Source organism: Heteronotia binoei, chromosome 1, assembly GCF_032191835.1.
Source record: "Heteronotia binoei isolate CCM8104 ecotype False Entrance Well chromosome 1, APGP_CSIRO_Hbin_v1, whole genome shotgun sequence".
Lineage (NCBI taxonomy): Eukaryota > Metazoa > Chordata > Lepidosauria > Squamata > Gekkonidae > Heteronotia > Heteronotia binoei.
In genome coordinates this window covers 280909366-280924605 of record NC_083223.1, presented here as the reverse complement: position 1 = coordinate 280924605, position 15240 = coordinate 280909366, and the positions used below count along the sequence as shown (strand labels likewise).

Sequence of the window (15240 nt, the reverse complement as noted above, 5' to 3'; positions counted from 1 at the left end):
AGGAGAGCTCTCTCAGCCCCATCTACCTCACAGAGCGCCTGTTGTGGAGGGAGGGGGAGGTAAAGGAGATTGTGACCGCCCTGAGACTCTCAGATTCGGAGTGTAGGGCAGGATATAAATCCAATATCATCTTCTTTTGGTTTAAGAAATTCTCCAGCAACCTTCCAAAGGTTGGTTGAGAAAATGTTGGCGGGATTAACAGAATTTGCTCTCCCTTACATTGGTGATATTCCTGTTTTCAGACAGACCTGGAAGGATCGTTGCGGCATGGGGAGGGACAGTGGGTCAGTGGCAGAGCATCTGCTTGGTAAGCAGAAGGTCCCAGGTTCAATCCCTGAAATCTCCAAAAAAGGGTCCAGGCAAATAGGTGTGAAAAACCTCAGCTTGAGACCCTGGAGAGCCGCTGCCAGTTAAGGGAGGGATGGTGGCTCAGTGGCAGAGCATCTGCTTGGTAAGCAGAAGGTCCCAGGTTCAATCCCCGGCATCTCCAAAAAAGGGTCCAGGCAAATAATAATAATAAATTTATTCTTATATCCCGCCCTCCCCCGCTGAGGCGGGCTCAGGGCGGCTCACATGACATGATTTACACCATGATTACAATAAAATACAATCATTACAGTAAAAGACAATTAAAATAGTTAAATACATTCAAATTAAGTTAAATAAACAATTAAAATATTATCAGCGACAGATTAAAGTGCTACAGTTCAATATATGTGTAGGATGGCTAGGCGTCATTACCCAGGTTCCATCTTAAATGCAAGTTGACAGAGGGTGGTTTTGCAAGCCCTGCGAAACTGATTTAGGTCTCGCAGGGCTCGCACCTCCTCTGGTAGTTAATTCCACCATTGGGGAGCCATTGTAGAGAAGGCCTGCTCCCTCGTTTTCAGTCTGGCCTCCCTTGGTCCATTGATTCGTAGTAGATTTTGGGAACTGGATCTCAGTGCTCTCTGGGGAACATATGGAGAGAGGCGGTCCCTAAGGTAGGCAGGTCCTCGGCCATATAGGGCTAGGTGTGCAAAACCTCCGCTTGAGACCCTGGAGAGCCGCTGCCAGTCTGAGTAGACAAGACTGACTTTGATGGACCCCTGAGGGTCTGATATGTTCTTCATATGTTCTAGCATCTTGCAATTGTGCTTCCAAGGATAAAGTCAGTATCGTCTATTCAGACTGGCAGCAGCTCTAGGATCTGTGGCAGAGGTCTTTCTACTGCCTCATCTTTGGCACTGGAGATGCAGAGGATTGAGCATGGGACTTTCTGCATGCCAAGCAGATGTCCTCCCTCTGAGCCACGGCCCCTCCCTGCATAGATTAAATCACTACAATCGCATAAAATAAATCAGTGCAATCAACAGAGTGGGACATCCGAAAGAAAATAAATCGGGATTTGACTTGCAGAGGTCTGGAAACCCACCGGAGATGAAGTAGAACGTGACACATTCCACGAAAGCAAAAATTCCACAGCAGAACCCTATTTACACCAACAGAGAGTGCAAAGTATACACAATAGTAGAGTCCGCAGTCCTTAACCCTTTACCCCACGTTTTCTTATGAGCTATTTTGTTATAGCGCAGCCCTGTCTCCTGTACAGAAAACTCTCTTGAATAATTCAGTTTTGCATTGCTTTCTCCCTTTCTCACAATACGAGAACTCGTGGGCATTCGATGAAATTGCTGAGCAGACAGGTTAAAACGGATAAAAGGAAGTCCTTCTTCACCCAAAGGGTGATTAACATGCGGAATTCACTGCCACAGGAGGTGGTGGCGGCCACAAGCATAGCCACCTTCAAGAAGGGGTTAGATAAAAATATGGAGCACAGGTCCATCAGTGGCTATTAGCCACAGTGTGTGTGTATATAATTTTTTTGCCACTGTGTGACACAGAGTGTTGGACTGGATGGGCCACTGGCCTGATCCAACATGGCTTCTCTTATGTGACACAGAGTGTTGGACTGGATGGGCCATTGGCCTGATCCAACATGGCTTCTCTTATGTGACACAGAGTGTTGGACTGGATGGGCCATTGGCCTGATCCAACATGGCTTCTCTTATGTGACACAGAGTGTTGGACTGGATGGGCCACTGGCCTGATCTAATATGGCTTCTCTTATGTGACACAGAGTGTTGGACTGGATGGGCCATTGGCCTGATCCAACATGGCTTCTCTTATGTGACACAGAGTGTTGGACTGGATGGGCCATTGGCCTGATCTAATATGGCTTCTCTTATGTGACACAGAGTGTTGGACTGGATGGGCCACTGGCCTGATCCAACATGGCTTCTCTTTTGTGACACAGAGTGTTGGACTGGATGGGCCATTGGCCTGATCCAACATGGCTTCTCTTATGTGACACAGAGTGTTGGACTGGATGGGCCACTGGCCTGATCCAACATGGCTTCTCTTATGTGACACAGAGTGTTGGACTGGATGGGCCACTGGCCTGATCCAACATGGCTTCTCTTATGTGACACAGAGTGTTGGACTGGATGGGCCACTGGCCTGATCCAACATGGCTTCTCTTATGTGACACAGAGTGTTGGACTGGATGGGCCACTGGCCTGATCCAACATGGCTTCTCTTATGTGACACAGAGTGTTGGACTGGATGGGCCACTGGCCTGATCCAACATGGCTTCTCTTATGTGACACAGAGTGTTGGACTGGATGGGCCACTGGCCTGATCCAACATGGCTTCTCTTATGTGACACAGAGTGTTGGACTGGATGGGCCACTGGCCTGATCCAACATGGCTTCTCTTATGTGACACAGAGTGTTGGACTGGATGGGCCACTGGCCTGATCCAACATGGCTTCTCTTATGTGACACAGAGTGTTGGACTGGATGGGCCACTGGCCTGATCCAACATGGCTTCTCTTATGTGACACAGAGTGTTGGACTGGATGGGCCACTGGCCTGATCCAACATGGCTTCTCTTATGTGACACAGAGTGTTGGACTGGATGGGCCACTGGCTTGATCCAACATGGCTTCTCTTATGTGACACAGAGTGTTGGACTGGATGGGCCACTGGCCTGATCCAACATGGCTTCTCTTATGTGACACAGAGTGTTGGACTGGATGGGCCATTGGCCTGATCTAATATGGCTTCTCTTATGTCCTTAAATAGGTACACATACAGCCCGGCATGGCTCAGCCCTACAAGGTCTCATTTATGTCATATCTGGCCCTCATCACAAATGGGTTTGACACCCGTGGTTCAGATGGAGTCGTGGAGGAGAGGCCTGTCGTGGTGCCTAAAGCAACCCCCTGCGTCCGGCCGGCAGGGCTCTTTTTTATGATGCTCTCAGAGAGCGAGAAGTGCCTGTCCATCCAGCGAGCAAGGGATTGATTTAGGAACGACCTCTGCTGTGCAATTAGGTAAAGTAACTAATTGATCTTTTCTCTTCTGTTTTGCTGCTAGGGGCACCGGGAGCAAATTCTTTGAAAAAGTCACTTGAGGTAAGCTGCAGTGCCTGCCAGTGGGTGTGTGCGCGGGGTGGGGGGTGCGCGCGCATGTATTCTATTCCTTGGTCGGGCTGACAGGTCGATCTAAGTCTCTGTGCAGTAAGAAGAGCACTGATGGTATTGTCAACCAGGGACTGGGAAGAAGAAGATATTGGAAGGGGAGAGACGGTGGCTCAGTGGTAGAGCATCTGCTTGGTAATCAGGAGGTCCCAGGTTCAATCCCCGGCATCTCCAACTAAAAAGGGTCCAGGCAAGTAGGCGTGAAAAACCTCCGCCTGAGACCCTGGAGAGCCGCTGCCAGTTAGAGGAGGGACGGTGGCTCAGTGGTAGAGCATCTGCTTGGGAAGCAGGAGGTCCCAGGTTCAATCCCTGGCATCTCCAACTAAAAAGGGTCCAGGCAAGTAGGCGTGAAAAACCTCCGCCTGAGACCCTGGAGAGCCGCTGCCAGTTAGAGGAGGGACGGTGGCTCAGTGGTAGAGCATCTGCTTGGGAAGCAGGAGGTCCCAGGTTCAATCCCTGGCATCTCCAACTAAAAAGGGTCCAGGCAAGTAGGCGTGAAAAACCTCCGCCGGAGACCCTGGAGAGCCGCTGCCAGTTAGAGGAGGGACGGTGGCTCAGTGGTAGAGCATCTGCTTGGGAAGCAGGAGGTCCCAGGTTCAATCCCTGGCATCTCCAACTAAAAAGGGTCCAGGCAAGTAGGCGTGAAAAACCTCCACCTGAGACCCTGGAGAGCCGCTGCCAGTTAGAGGAGGGACGGTGGCTCAGTGGTAGAGCATCTGCTTGGGAAGCAGGAGGTCCCAGGTTCAATCCCCGGCATCTCCAACTAAAAAGGGTCCAGGCAAGGAGGCGTGAAAAACCTCCGCCTGAGACCCTGGAGAGCCGCGGCCAGTCTCAGTAGACAATACTGACTTTGATGGACCCAGGGTCTGATTCAGTATAAGGCAGCTTCAGATGTTCATATATATGTCCATCACTTTGCTTATGGGGAGGGGCAGTGGCTCAGTGGTAGAGCATCTGCTTGGTAAGCAGAAGGTCCCAGGTTCAATCCCCGGCATTTCCAACTAAAAAGGGTCCAGGCAAGTAGGCGTGAAAAACCTCCGTTTGAGTCCCTGGAGCGCCGCTGCCAGTTAGGGGAGGGATGGTGGCTCAGTGGCAGAGCATCTGCTTGGTAAGCAGAAGGTCCCAGGTTCAATCCCCGGCATTTCCAACTAAAAAGGGTCCAGGCAAGTAGGCGTGAAAAACCTCCGCTTGAGTCCCTGGAGCGCCGCTGCCAGTTAGGGGAGGGATGGTGGCTCAGTGGTAGAGCATTTTCTTGGTAAGCAGAAGGTCCCAGGTTCAATCCCCAGCATCTCCAACTAAAAAGGGTCCAGGCAAGTAGGCGTGAAAAACCTCCGCTTGAGACCCTGGAGAGCCGCTGCCAGTTAGGGGAGGGACGGTGGCTCAGTGGTAGAGCATCTGCTTGGTAAGCAGAAGGTCCCAGGTTCAATCCCCGGCATTTCCAACTAAAAAGGGTCCAGGCAAGTAGGCGTGAAAAACCTCCGCTTGAGACCCTGGAGAGCCGCTGCCAGTTAGGGGAGGGACGGTGGCTCAGTGGTAGAGCATCTGCTTGGTAAGCAGAAGGTCCCAGGTTCAATCCCCGGCATCTCCAACTAAAAAGGGTCCAGGCAAGTAGGCGTGAAAAATCTCCGCTTGAGACCCTGGAGAGCTGCTGCCAGTTAGGGGAGGGACGGTGGCTCAGTGGTAGAGCATCTGCTTGGTAAGCAGAAGGTCCCAGGTTCAATCCCCGGCATTTCCAACTAAAAAGGGTCCAGGCAAGTAGGCGTGAAAAACCTCAGCTGGAGACCCTGGAGAGCCGCTGCCAGTTAGGGGAGGGACGGTGGCTCAGTGGTAGAGCATCTGCTTGGTAAGCAGAAGGTCCCAGGTTCAATCCCCGGCATTTCCAACTAAAAAGGGTCCAGGCAAGTAGGCGTGAAAAACCTCCGCTTGAGACCCTGGAGAGCCGCTGCCAGTTAGGGGAGGGACGGTGGCTCAGTGGTAGAGCATCTGCTTGGTAAGCAGAAGGTCCCAGGTTCAATCCCCGGCATCTCCAACTAAAAAGGGTCCAGGCAAGTAGGCGTGAAAAATCTCCGCTTGAGACCCTGGAGAGCCGCTGCCAGTTAGGGGAGGGACGGTGGCTCAGTGGTAGAGCATCTGCTTGGTAAGCAGAAGGTCCCAGGTTCAATCCCCGGCATTTCCAACTAAAAAGGGTCCAGGCAAGTAGGCGTGAAAAACCTCCGCTTGAGTTCCTGGAGCGCCGCTGCCAGTTAGGGGAGGGATGGTGGCTCAGTGGTAGAGCATTTTCTTGGTAAGCAGAAGGTCCCAGGTTCAATCCCCAGCATCTCCAACTAAAAAGGGTCCAGGCAAGTAGGCGTGAAAAACCTCCGCTTGAGACCCTGGAGAGCCGCTGCCAGTTAGGGGAGGGACGGTGGCTCAGTGGTAGAGCATCTGCTTAGTAAGCAGAAGGTCCCAGGTTCAATCCCCAGCATCTCCAACTAACAAGGGTCCAGGCAAATAGGCATGAAAAAACCTCCGCTTGAGACCCTGGAGAGCCTCTGCCAGTTAGGGGAGGGACGGTGGCTCAGTGGTAGAGCATCTGCTTGGTAAGCAGAAGGTCCCAGGTTCAATCCCCGGCATTTCCAACTAAAAAGGGTCCAGGCAAGTAGGCGTGAAAAACCTCAGCTGGAGACCCTGGAAAGCTGCTGCCAGTCTGAGTAGACAATACTGACTTTGATGGTCCCAGGGTCTGATTCAGTAGAAGGCAGCTTCATGTGTTCATGTAAAGCCCTCCCTTCTCCAGTTTTGAAGCTCTGCAAGCCCAGGTGGGACTGAAAAGGGTGTGATGGATTAGTGCAGGGGGGCCTCGAGGCCCCTGAGCCCCACAACGCATGTCGTGTGCAAGGGTTCCCAGCTGCAGCACCTCTATGCTATCCCAGCCTCCTGCGGTACACATGAGAGAGTCGAGTTGCTTATCTTGGGGTTCTGGCAGACATGCTGAGTCTTGCCTTTGTCCTGCAGAGCGTGAGAATGTGCCCTGGAATACAGCCCTCCTGTTGATCACCGAAGGATTAAGGTTACACACAGGCAGCCTGCATTGTCAGGCATTGCTGGTCGTTTTTACTGAAAACTCCAGAGATTCTTAGGACAGCCTGTGGTCCTGAAACCCTCCGTTCTGTTCTCGGCCTTCCTGTGTGGTCCTCTTCGTGCCCCAGCTCCCACAAGGAGCTCTTCTTACTCTCGCACAGCCCTACACACACACACACAAATGTCTTTCTTCCTTAGCCCAGTTCCACGAAGAACTCTGTGCCTTCTTGAGAGCCAGTTTGGTGTAGCAGTTAAGTGTGCGGACTCTTATCTGGGAGAACCAGGTTTGATTCCTCATTCCCCCCACTTGCAGCTGCTGGAATGGCCTTGGGTCAGCCATAGCTCTGGCAGGAGTTGTCCTTGAAAGGGCAACTTCTGTCAGAGCTCTCTCAGCCCCACCCACCTCACAGGGTGTCTGTTGTGAGGGGAGAAGATATAGGAGACTGTAAGCCGCTCTGAGTCTCTGATTCAGAGAGAAGGGCGGGGTGTAAATCTGCAGTCTTCTTATCTGGGAGAACCGGGTTTGATTCCCCACTCCTCCCCTTGCAGCTGCTGGAATGGCCTTGGGTCAGACATAGCTCTGGCAGAGTTGCCCTTGAAAGGGCAGCTGCTGCAATAGCCCTCTCAGCCCCACCCACCTCACAGGGTGTCTGTTTTGGGGGGAGAAGATATGGGAGACTGTAAGCCGCTCTGAGTCTCTGATTCAGATAGAAGGGCGGGGTGTAAATCTGTAGTCGTCTTCTTCTCCCTTCTGAGCACAAAGGTGTTAAATTCTTTCTGAATAGCATCCAGCAGTTGCGAGTCAATGTATGAAATGGCTCTCTCCAGAAGGTTGGACCAGAACCAACGGGTTGAAATTAAATCAAAAGAGTTTCCGGCTCAACATTAGGAAGAACTTCCTGACAGTTAGAGTGATTCCTCAGTGGAACAGGCTTCCTCCTCGGGAGCTGGTGGGCTCTCCTTCCTTGGAGGTTTTTCAACAGAGGCTAGATAGCCATCTGACAGCAAGGAAGATCCTGTGAACTTAGGTGGAGGTATTTGTGAGTTTCCTGCATTGTGCAAAGGATTGGATTAGAGGACCCTGGAGGTACCTTCCAACTCTGATTCCTTCCTTCCTCCTTAGGGGGAGGTATTTGTGAGTTTTGGGGATTGGACTAGATAACCTTGGAGGTCCCTTCAAATTCACAAAATTTTAGTTTAGATATTGAAGGTTAATTTCCCCCTCAAACCAGAATTTATGTTACTCTCATTAGTCAAAGACGTGGTACCAAGAGAGGATGAATTAATTGCAATATATATAATTACAGCTGCCAGAATTTTATTTGCCCAGTACTGGAAATTGAAACATATACCAGATAGAGAAGAAATAACCCAAAAAATCTTAAATATAGTCGAAATGGATATATTAGCAAATATAATCAAGGGAAATACAAAAGAAAAAGCAACAGGAAAATGGAAAAAGGTTTATTCTTGGTTAGAAAATAATTAAAGGGCAATAATACCATTGGTAATTTTTATGTTACAGTTTCTGTATTGTTTTGATTGGGAAGACAATATTTGATTTTGGTTGTACCACTGTCCCACCCCTTTCGAACTTATTAGACGGTAGAGGTAAGATACCTCGTAGGTAGTTTGTCTAGTCCAATCTAGGCTGATAGAGAATTTGTATGTATAAATTTATTTGTTTATATATCTGTTTGTTTAATAGAATTGTATGGTAAAGCTGGATTAATAAAATAAGTATCAAAAAGTAAAAAAAAAAAAAATTCTATGGTTCTATGACTGTTAAGAGCGGTTCCGCAGTGGAACAGGCTTCCTCAGGAGGTGGTGGACTCTCCTTTCTTGGAGGGAGGTATTTGTGAGTTTCCTGCATTGTGCAGGGGGTTGGACTAGATGAGGTCTCTTCCAACTCTAGGATTCTATGACTGTTAAGAGCGGTTCCTCAGTGGAACAGGCTTCCTCCTGGGGAGGCGGTGGGCTCTCCTTCCTTGGAGGTTTTGAAGCGGAGGCTAGAGGGCCATCTGACAGCAATGAGGATCCTGTGAATTTAGGGGGAGGTTTTTCTGAGTCTCCTGCATTGTGCAGGGGGTTGGACTAGATGACCCTGGAGGTCCCTTCCAGCTCTTATGATTCTATGATCCTTAACACATCAATTGGAGCATTCTCTTCTTCCCTTCCCTGCTTTGCTTAGGGAGCCCCAAGGCTCATACTTGGAGCCTTGACATTCCTTTCCCTAGTCTACCTATCAATCCAGAGCCAAACCTCTGAGATACTGCTTTTTTAAAGCCCTATCCGGCCGGGGACCTTCATACCTCAGAGACCGCCTTTCCCCACATGTTCCCCGGGGAGCACTTTGGTCAGGGTCACAAAACCTGCTCTCAATCCCCTGGCCTTAAAGAGGCCAGGCTCATGATAACCAGAGCCGGGGCCTTTTCTGTTGTAGCCCCATGCTGGTGGAACGAAGCTCTCAGTGGAGGCTAGGGCCTTGCGAGAGCTCAGAGAGTTCCGCAGGGCCTGTAAGGCGGTGCTCTCCCCCCCCCCCCCCCAGGCTTTTGTAAGCTAAGATCACAGGCTGCAACAGACTCAGGAACGACTGGATTCCCTCGTGCACGAACCTAAGATCGGTCTTTCTATAAAACACCCAGCTGGAACGACAGAATGGGGTGGGGTGGGGGAATCCAGAATCATTATAGCACTTGAAATGGTTTGATTTTTTTATGTTTTTACATCTTGATGTGGTTTTACGTTTCATGTATTTACATGAACATGTAAGCTGCCCTGAGCCTGCTTTGGCGGGGAGGGCGGGCTATAAATCGAATGCAATCAATGAATCCATTAAAACACCTGTATTTTTTCCCCCTCATTGCTTCCCCTTTGCTCCCCACCCTAGATGGCAGGATCTTCCGGGCACTCTTCGCAGACCATCAAGAAAGGGCACAGGGGCGTGGACTCCACGGGCGAAACCACCTACAAAAAGGTAGCTGTTGCTTGGCATCTTTTTTTTTTCCCCCTGGAGCGTGTCTCTCCTTCCCTCCTCCCTCCCTCAGATTCCGCCCCACATTCTCCAGCGTCTGAGTCATCCGCTGCCGGAGCATAAAAGGTGGAGGCCGTTCAGGTAAACGTCAAACCTCCTTGCGGGCAGCTGCCAGTGAGCGCATGCTGGCAGATCCAGGGGGCGAAGGCCAAAGCGTCGTCTTTCCGTCTCGAGCCGGGGCTTTTCTTAAGTCTTTGGGAGCGTCGTTTTTTTCTGGGTTTTTTTCCCCTACTCTCCTAGCTGCCAGGAAGGCTCTGGGGAGGCCATCCAGTTTTGGGGGTTTTTTTGCCCTCTCTCCTTCCTCACGACGAGTGTGTTTAAACGGGCAACCTTTGGGGACCCAGCCTCTGAATTAACTGGGGTGCTCCTCAGCATGAGCCACCTTGTTCTACCTCAGAACCCGCTCCTCGTGTCCGGATTAAATGGATGTTAGCTCGACCCCCTCGTCTGGACAGTGGTCGTTCTATGTAAGTGGCCGCGCGCGGGCAGAAACCGCAAATCCTGCCTGCAGTTGGATGGAGGGAGGGAGGGGGCGGAACCGGAGCACAGAGAAGGTGAACTGCAGCCTTTTCGCTGCCTCTTCTGGCAGCACAGCCCGACTCAGCTGAGGCTGTTTGTGTGTCCGATTGGGATGGCCCCTAGCGCCGGCACCGGGGCGCACAGCGTTTCCCCCCCTTGCTTTTGGAGCATTTCGGAGGAGCAGTGGCTTGTGCAAGTGTGAGAGTGCCGGCAGGCACCACTTCCTGTTTCCTTTTGGCTTGTTGTCATGAGCGTTGCTGGCCTCCGCCTTTCCCCGAGGCGCTGCGTCGGCTTGTTGTGATGGTTCTTCTTTGGATTGTTCAGGATTTCACCAACCCTCACCCAGCATTCCTTTGTTGCGCGCCCACGTAAATACTTAAGCCTTCTTGGTTTGCCCTGGTGCCCCTTCCCCAACCCAGAGGCTGTGGGGCTAAGGTACTGGATGTTTACAGGGTGGTAGGAAATCTGGGTAATTTTGTCCATGCTTAGACAGATGGCTCAGTCGACTTATTTTGTGTAATAGCGATCCTCATAGTCACAGGGAGCAGTGAAGTCTGATTAAAGTTGTCCAACAGGTAGCTGGCAGAGTCTTCAAAGTGCTTGACAAGGAGAAGAGATCTATCAGTGGCTACTAGCCATGGTGACTAAAGGGACCTTCCACGTTGAGAGGCAGCAGACTGCTAGAGTGGCAGCATCAGGGGATGGCCTTAGCCTCCTATGCCCTGTTGTTGGCCCTCCAGAAGAACTGGCTGGCCACTGTGTGAGACAGGAGGCTGGACTAGATGGACCCTCCCTGGTCTGACCCAGCAGGGCTCTTCTGAGGTTCTTCTCAGAGGAAGGCCTCGGCGTCTCTGCCCTGTTGTTGGCCCTCCAGAGGAACTGGGTGGCCACTGTGTGAGACAGGAGGCTGGACTAGATGGACCCTCCCTGGTCTGACCCAGCAGGGCTCTTCTGAGGTTCTTCTCAGAGGAAGGCCTCGGCGTCTCTGCCCTGTTGCTGGCCCTCCGGAGGAACTGGGTGGCCACTGTGTGAGACAGGAGGCTGGACTAGATGGACCCTCCCTGGTCTGACCCAGCAGGGCTCTTCTGATGCTCTTCTCAGGGGAAGGCCTCGGCCTCTCTGCCCTGCTGTTGGCCCTCCAGAGGAACTGGCTGGCCTATGTGTGAGACATGAGGCTGGACTAGATAGACCCTCCCTGGTCTGACCCAACAGGGCTCTTCTGAGGTTCTTCTCAGGGAAAGGCCTCAGCCTCTCTGCCCTGTTGTTGGCCTTCCAGAGGAACTGCTTGGCCACTGTGTGAGACAAGAGGCTGGACTAGATGGACCCTCCCTGGTCTGACCCAGCAGGGCTCTTCTGAGGTTCTTCTCAGAGGAAGACCTCGGCCTCTCTGCCCTGTTGCTGGCCCTCCAGAGGAACTGGCGGGCCTCTGTGTGAGACAGGAGGCTGGACTAGATGGACCCTCCCTGGTCTGACCCAGCAGGGCTCTTCTGAGGTTCTTCTCAGGGGAAGGCCTCAGCCTCTCTGCCCTGTTGTTGGCCTTCCAGAGGAACTGCTTGGCCACTGTGTGAGACAAGAGGCTGGACTAGATGGACCCTCCCTGGTCTGACCCAGCAGGGCTCTTCTGATGCTCTTCTCAGGGGAAGGCCTCGGCCTCTCTGCCCTGTTGTTGGCCCAACAGAGGAACTGGCTGGCCCCTGTGTGAGACAGGAGGCTGGACTAGATGGACCCTCCCTGGTCTGACCCAGCAGGGCTCTTCTGATGTTCTTCTCAGGGGAAGGCCTCAGCCTCTCTGCCCTGCTGTTGGCCCTCCAGAGGAACTGGCTGGCCTATGTGTGAGACATGAGGCTGGACTAGATAGACCCTCCCTGGTCTGACCCAACAGGGCTCTTCTGAGGTTCTTCTCAGGGGAAGGCCTCAGCCTCTCTGCCCTGTTGTTGGCCTTCCAGAGGAACTGCTTGGCCACTGTGTGAGACAAGAGGCTGGACTAGATGGACCCTCCCTGGTCTGACCCAGCAGGGCTCTTCTGATGCTCTTCTCAGGGGAAGGCCTCGGCCTCTCTGCCCTGTTGTTGGCCCAACAGAGGAACTGGCTGGCCCCTGTGTGAGACAGGAGGCTGGACTAGATGGACCCTCCCTGGTCTGACCCAGCAGGGCTCTTCTGATGTTCTTCTCAGGGGAAGGCCTCAGCCTCTCTGCCCTGTTGTTGGCCCTCCAGAGGAACTGGTTGGCCACTGTGTGAGACAGGAGGCTGGACTAGATGGACCCTCCCTGGTCTGACCCAGCAGGGCTCATCTGAGGTTCTTCTCAAAGGAAGACCTCGGCCTCTCTGCCCTGTTGCTGGCCCTCCGGAGGAACTGGCTGGCCACTGTGTGAGACAGGAGGCTGGACTAGATGGAACCTCCCTGGTCTGACCCAGCAGGGCTCTTCTGAGGTTCTTCTCAGGGGAAGGCCTCAGCCTCTCTGCCCTGTTGTTGGCCTTCCAGAGGAACTGCTTGGCCACTGTGTGAGACAAGAGGCTGGACTAGATGGACCCTCCCTGGTCTGACCCAGCAGGGCTCTTCTGATGCTCTTCTCAGGGGAAGGCCTCGGCCTCTCTGCCCTGTTGTTGGCCCAACAGAGGAACTGGCTGGCCCCTGTGTGAGACAGGAGGCTGGACTAGATGGACCCTCCCTGGTCTGACCCAGCAGGGCTCTTCTGATGTTCTTCTCAGGGGAAGGCCTCAGCCTCTCTGCCCTGGTGTTGGCCCTCCAGAGGAACTGGCTGGCCCCTGTGTGAGACAGGAGGCTGGACTAGATGGACCCTCCCTGGTCTGACCCAGCAGGGCTCTTCTGAGGTTCTTCTCAAAGGAAGACCTCGGCCTCTCTGGCCTGTTGCTGGCCCTCCGGAGGAACTGGCTGGCCACTGTGTGAGACAGGAGGCTGGACTAGATGGACCCTCCCTGGTCTGACCCAGCAGGGCTCTTCTGAGGTTCTTCTCAAAGGAAGACCTCGGCCTCTCTGGCCTGTTGCTGGCCCTCCGGAGGAACTGGTTGGCCCCTGTGTGAGACAGGAAGCTAGACTAAGGTGAATCAGTATTAGTTCCATATTGCAGAAGTTGGGTGGGGGGGTGGCAAGCAAGTTGAGAGAACAGTAACTCGCAGTGTTGATAATTGAGAAAGTAAGCAGTGATTCACGGAAGCTCCTCCCCTGCCGCAATTTTTTTTGGTCTTTAAGGTGCTCTTGGTCTCCTGCCCTTTTCTACCGCTAACACGGTGGCCCACCTCAATCGTCTCCCTGGGGTCTGTTACTCCCAGGCCCTCTTAAGAGCTGTCCCTGTTCTGGATTCTGAGATTTTGTCGTGTGTCCTTCCAAGCCTGCCTTTGTAGTAATGACTTAATAACTTGGGTTTGTTGAAGTTAAATCAAGTGTGCCTACTGAGGCAGACGCGTGATGCCGTAGCAAAAGTAGATGTTCTCTTCTTCTCCCTCCCCCTCCCCCGAAAGAGCTGAGGGTGGTGACCAGCCCTCTGGTTCCAAGTATTCCCAGGAGATGCGTCTCCAGGGCGGAGATGCCCCGACCATGCATCTTTTATCTCGGGGAGATTAAAAGTTAATCTCGAGATGTTTGCTATAACACTTGAATGAAACAGTGGGATGGGGTGAGTGTGAACTGTTTTGTGGTGGTGGGGGGGGACCTGCTGTCCGCTGAGCTGGGAGTAATCTCCAGTACAGAAGAGTGGATCTGGCTTCTGGGAGGGGTTTTTTTTGGGGGGGGGGGGTTTATTGCAGTCCGAGCACTCGGCTCACGACCTGAGTTCGATCCCGGCAGAAGCTGGGTTCAGGGAGCCCGCTCAAGGTTCACTCAGCCTTCCACCCTTCCAAGGTTGGTTAAAATGAGGTCCCAGCTTGCTGGGGGGGAAGCGTAGAGGACTGGGGAAGGCAATGGCAAACCACCCCGTAAAAAGTCTGCCGTGAAAAGATTGTGAAAGCAACGTCACTCCAGAGTCGAAAAACGACTGGTGCTTGCACAGGGTGCTTGCACCTTTACCTTTTTTTCAAGAGTCTAAGTCCCGTTTATTAGACCCAAGTAGAAATGGAGAAGAGCCCCGTGGCGCAGTACTGCAGTCGGAGCCCTCTGCTCACGACCTGAGTTCGATCCCAGCAGAAGCTGGGCTCAGGTAGCCGGCTCAGGGTTGACTTAGCCTTCCATCCTTCCAAGGTTGGTTAAAATGAGTACCCAATTTGCTGGGGGTGAAGTGTAGATGACTGGGGAAGGCAATGGCAAACCATTCCGTAAAAAGCCTCCCGTGAAAGTGACGTCACCCCAGAGTCGGAAACGACTGGTGTTTGCACAGGGGACTACCTTAAGCTTTTCAACAACCAAAAAGCAACGAGTTAGAGTATTTGGTGGGTGTTTGGGATTGAAGCAGCTTATTGAAGTGGGCAGGGAGTGGAGGGAAGGGGGTTAGCTGCCCTTCAGCAAAGCCAGAAAGTAGTGCTACCATTTGTCCAAGGATAAGACATGAGAAGAAGTGCCAGGTGCCATCAGATAAATCCACCAGTGGGGCCAGAACTCCAGAAGCCCTCCCACTCTTGCCCCCCAAGTACCAAGAATACAGAGCATCACTGCCCCAGACATAAGAACAGAAGAGAAGCCATGTTGGATCAAGCCAGTGGCCCTTTCAGTCCAACACTCTGTGTGACACGGTGGCCCAGAACTCAAGATTCCCATGGCGCTATGGGACTTTCTCTCTCTGAGACCAGATGCCCGAATCTGCTTTGTGGGTGGGTTGGACAGCAGGCTGCCCACAGCGGTTCCTCTCATGCTGGGTTGGGAAAATATCTCAGGTCCGAGGAATGGTGAAGTTCAGGTTGTATTGCTCCAATGGAAAGGCTGTTGACATCCTTTGGAGCTTTGTCAGCAAAGTCAGGAGCCCCTGTAAACAGGCACGATGGCACGGGTGACTCTTGAGTGGCTTCATGAGACCATCCGTGAAAGCTGTGAAGCGTTTATGGCCCAGTTTATGACTCATGGAAAAGGAGGAAGGCACCATTAACAGCTTGTTCAAGGTGCCCAGGGGCATTGGCCTAAGGAATTAGGTGCGGGGGGGGGTGGAGGGAGGGAGGG

General features: G+C 52.6%; 1 protein-coding gene across 1 annotated transcript in view; it reads left to right on the top strand.

Annotated features, from left to right (window-relative positions):
* The window catches only part of PIP5K1A (phosphatidylinositol-4-phosphate 5-kinase type 1 alpha), a 107553-nt gene that overhangs the window by 47355 nt on the left and 44958 nt on the right, over positions 1–15240 (top strand). The window contains exons 2-3 of the mRNA XM_060256337.1: positions 3420–3457; positions 9474–9560. Coding sequence (XP_060112320.1) covers positions 3420–3457; positions 9474–9560 — 125 coding nt within the window. The remainder of the gene's footprint in view (positions 1–3419; positions 3458–9473; positions 9561–15240) is intronic.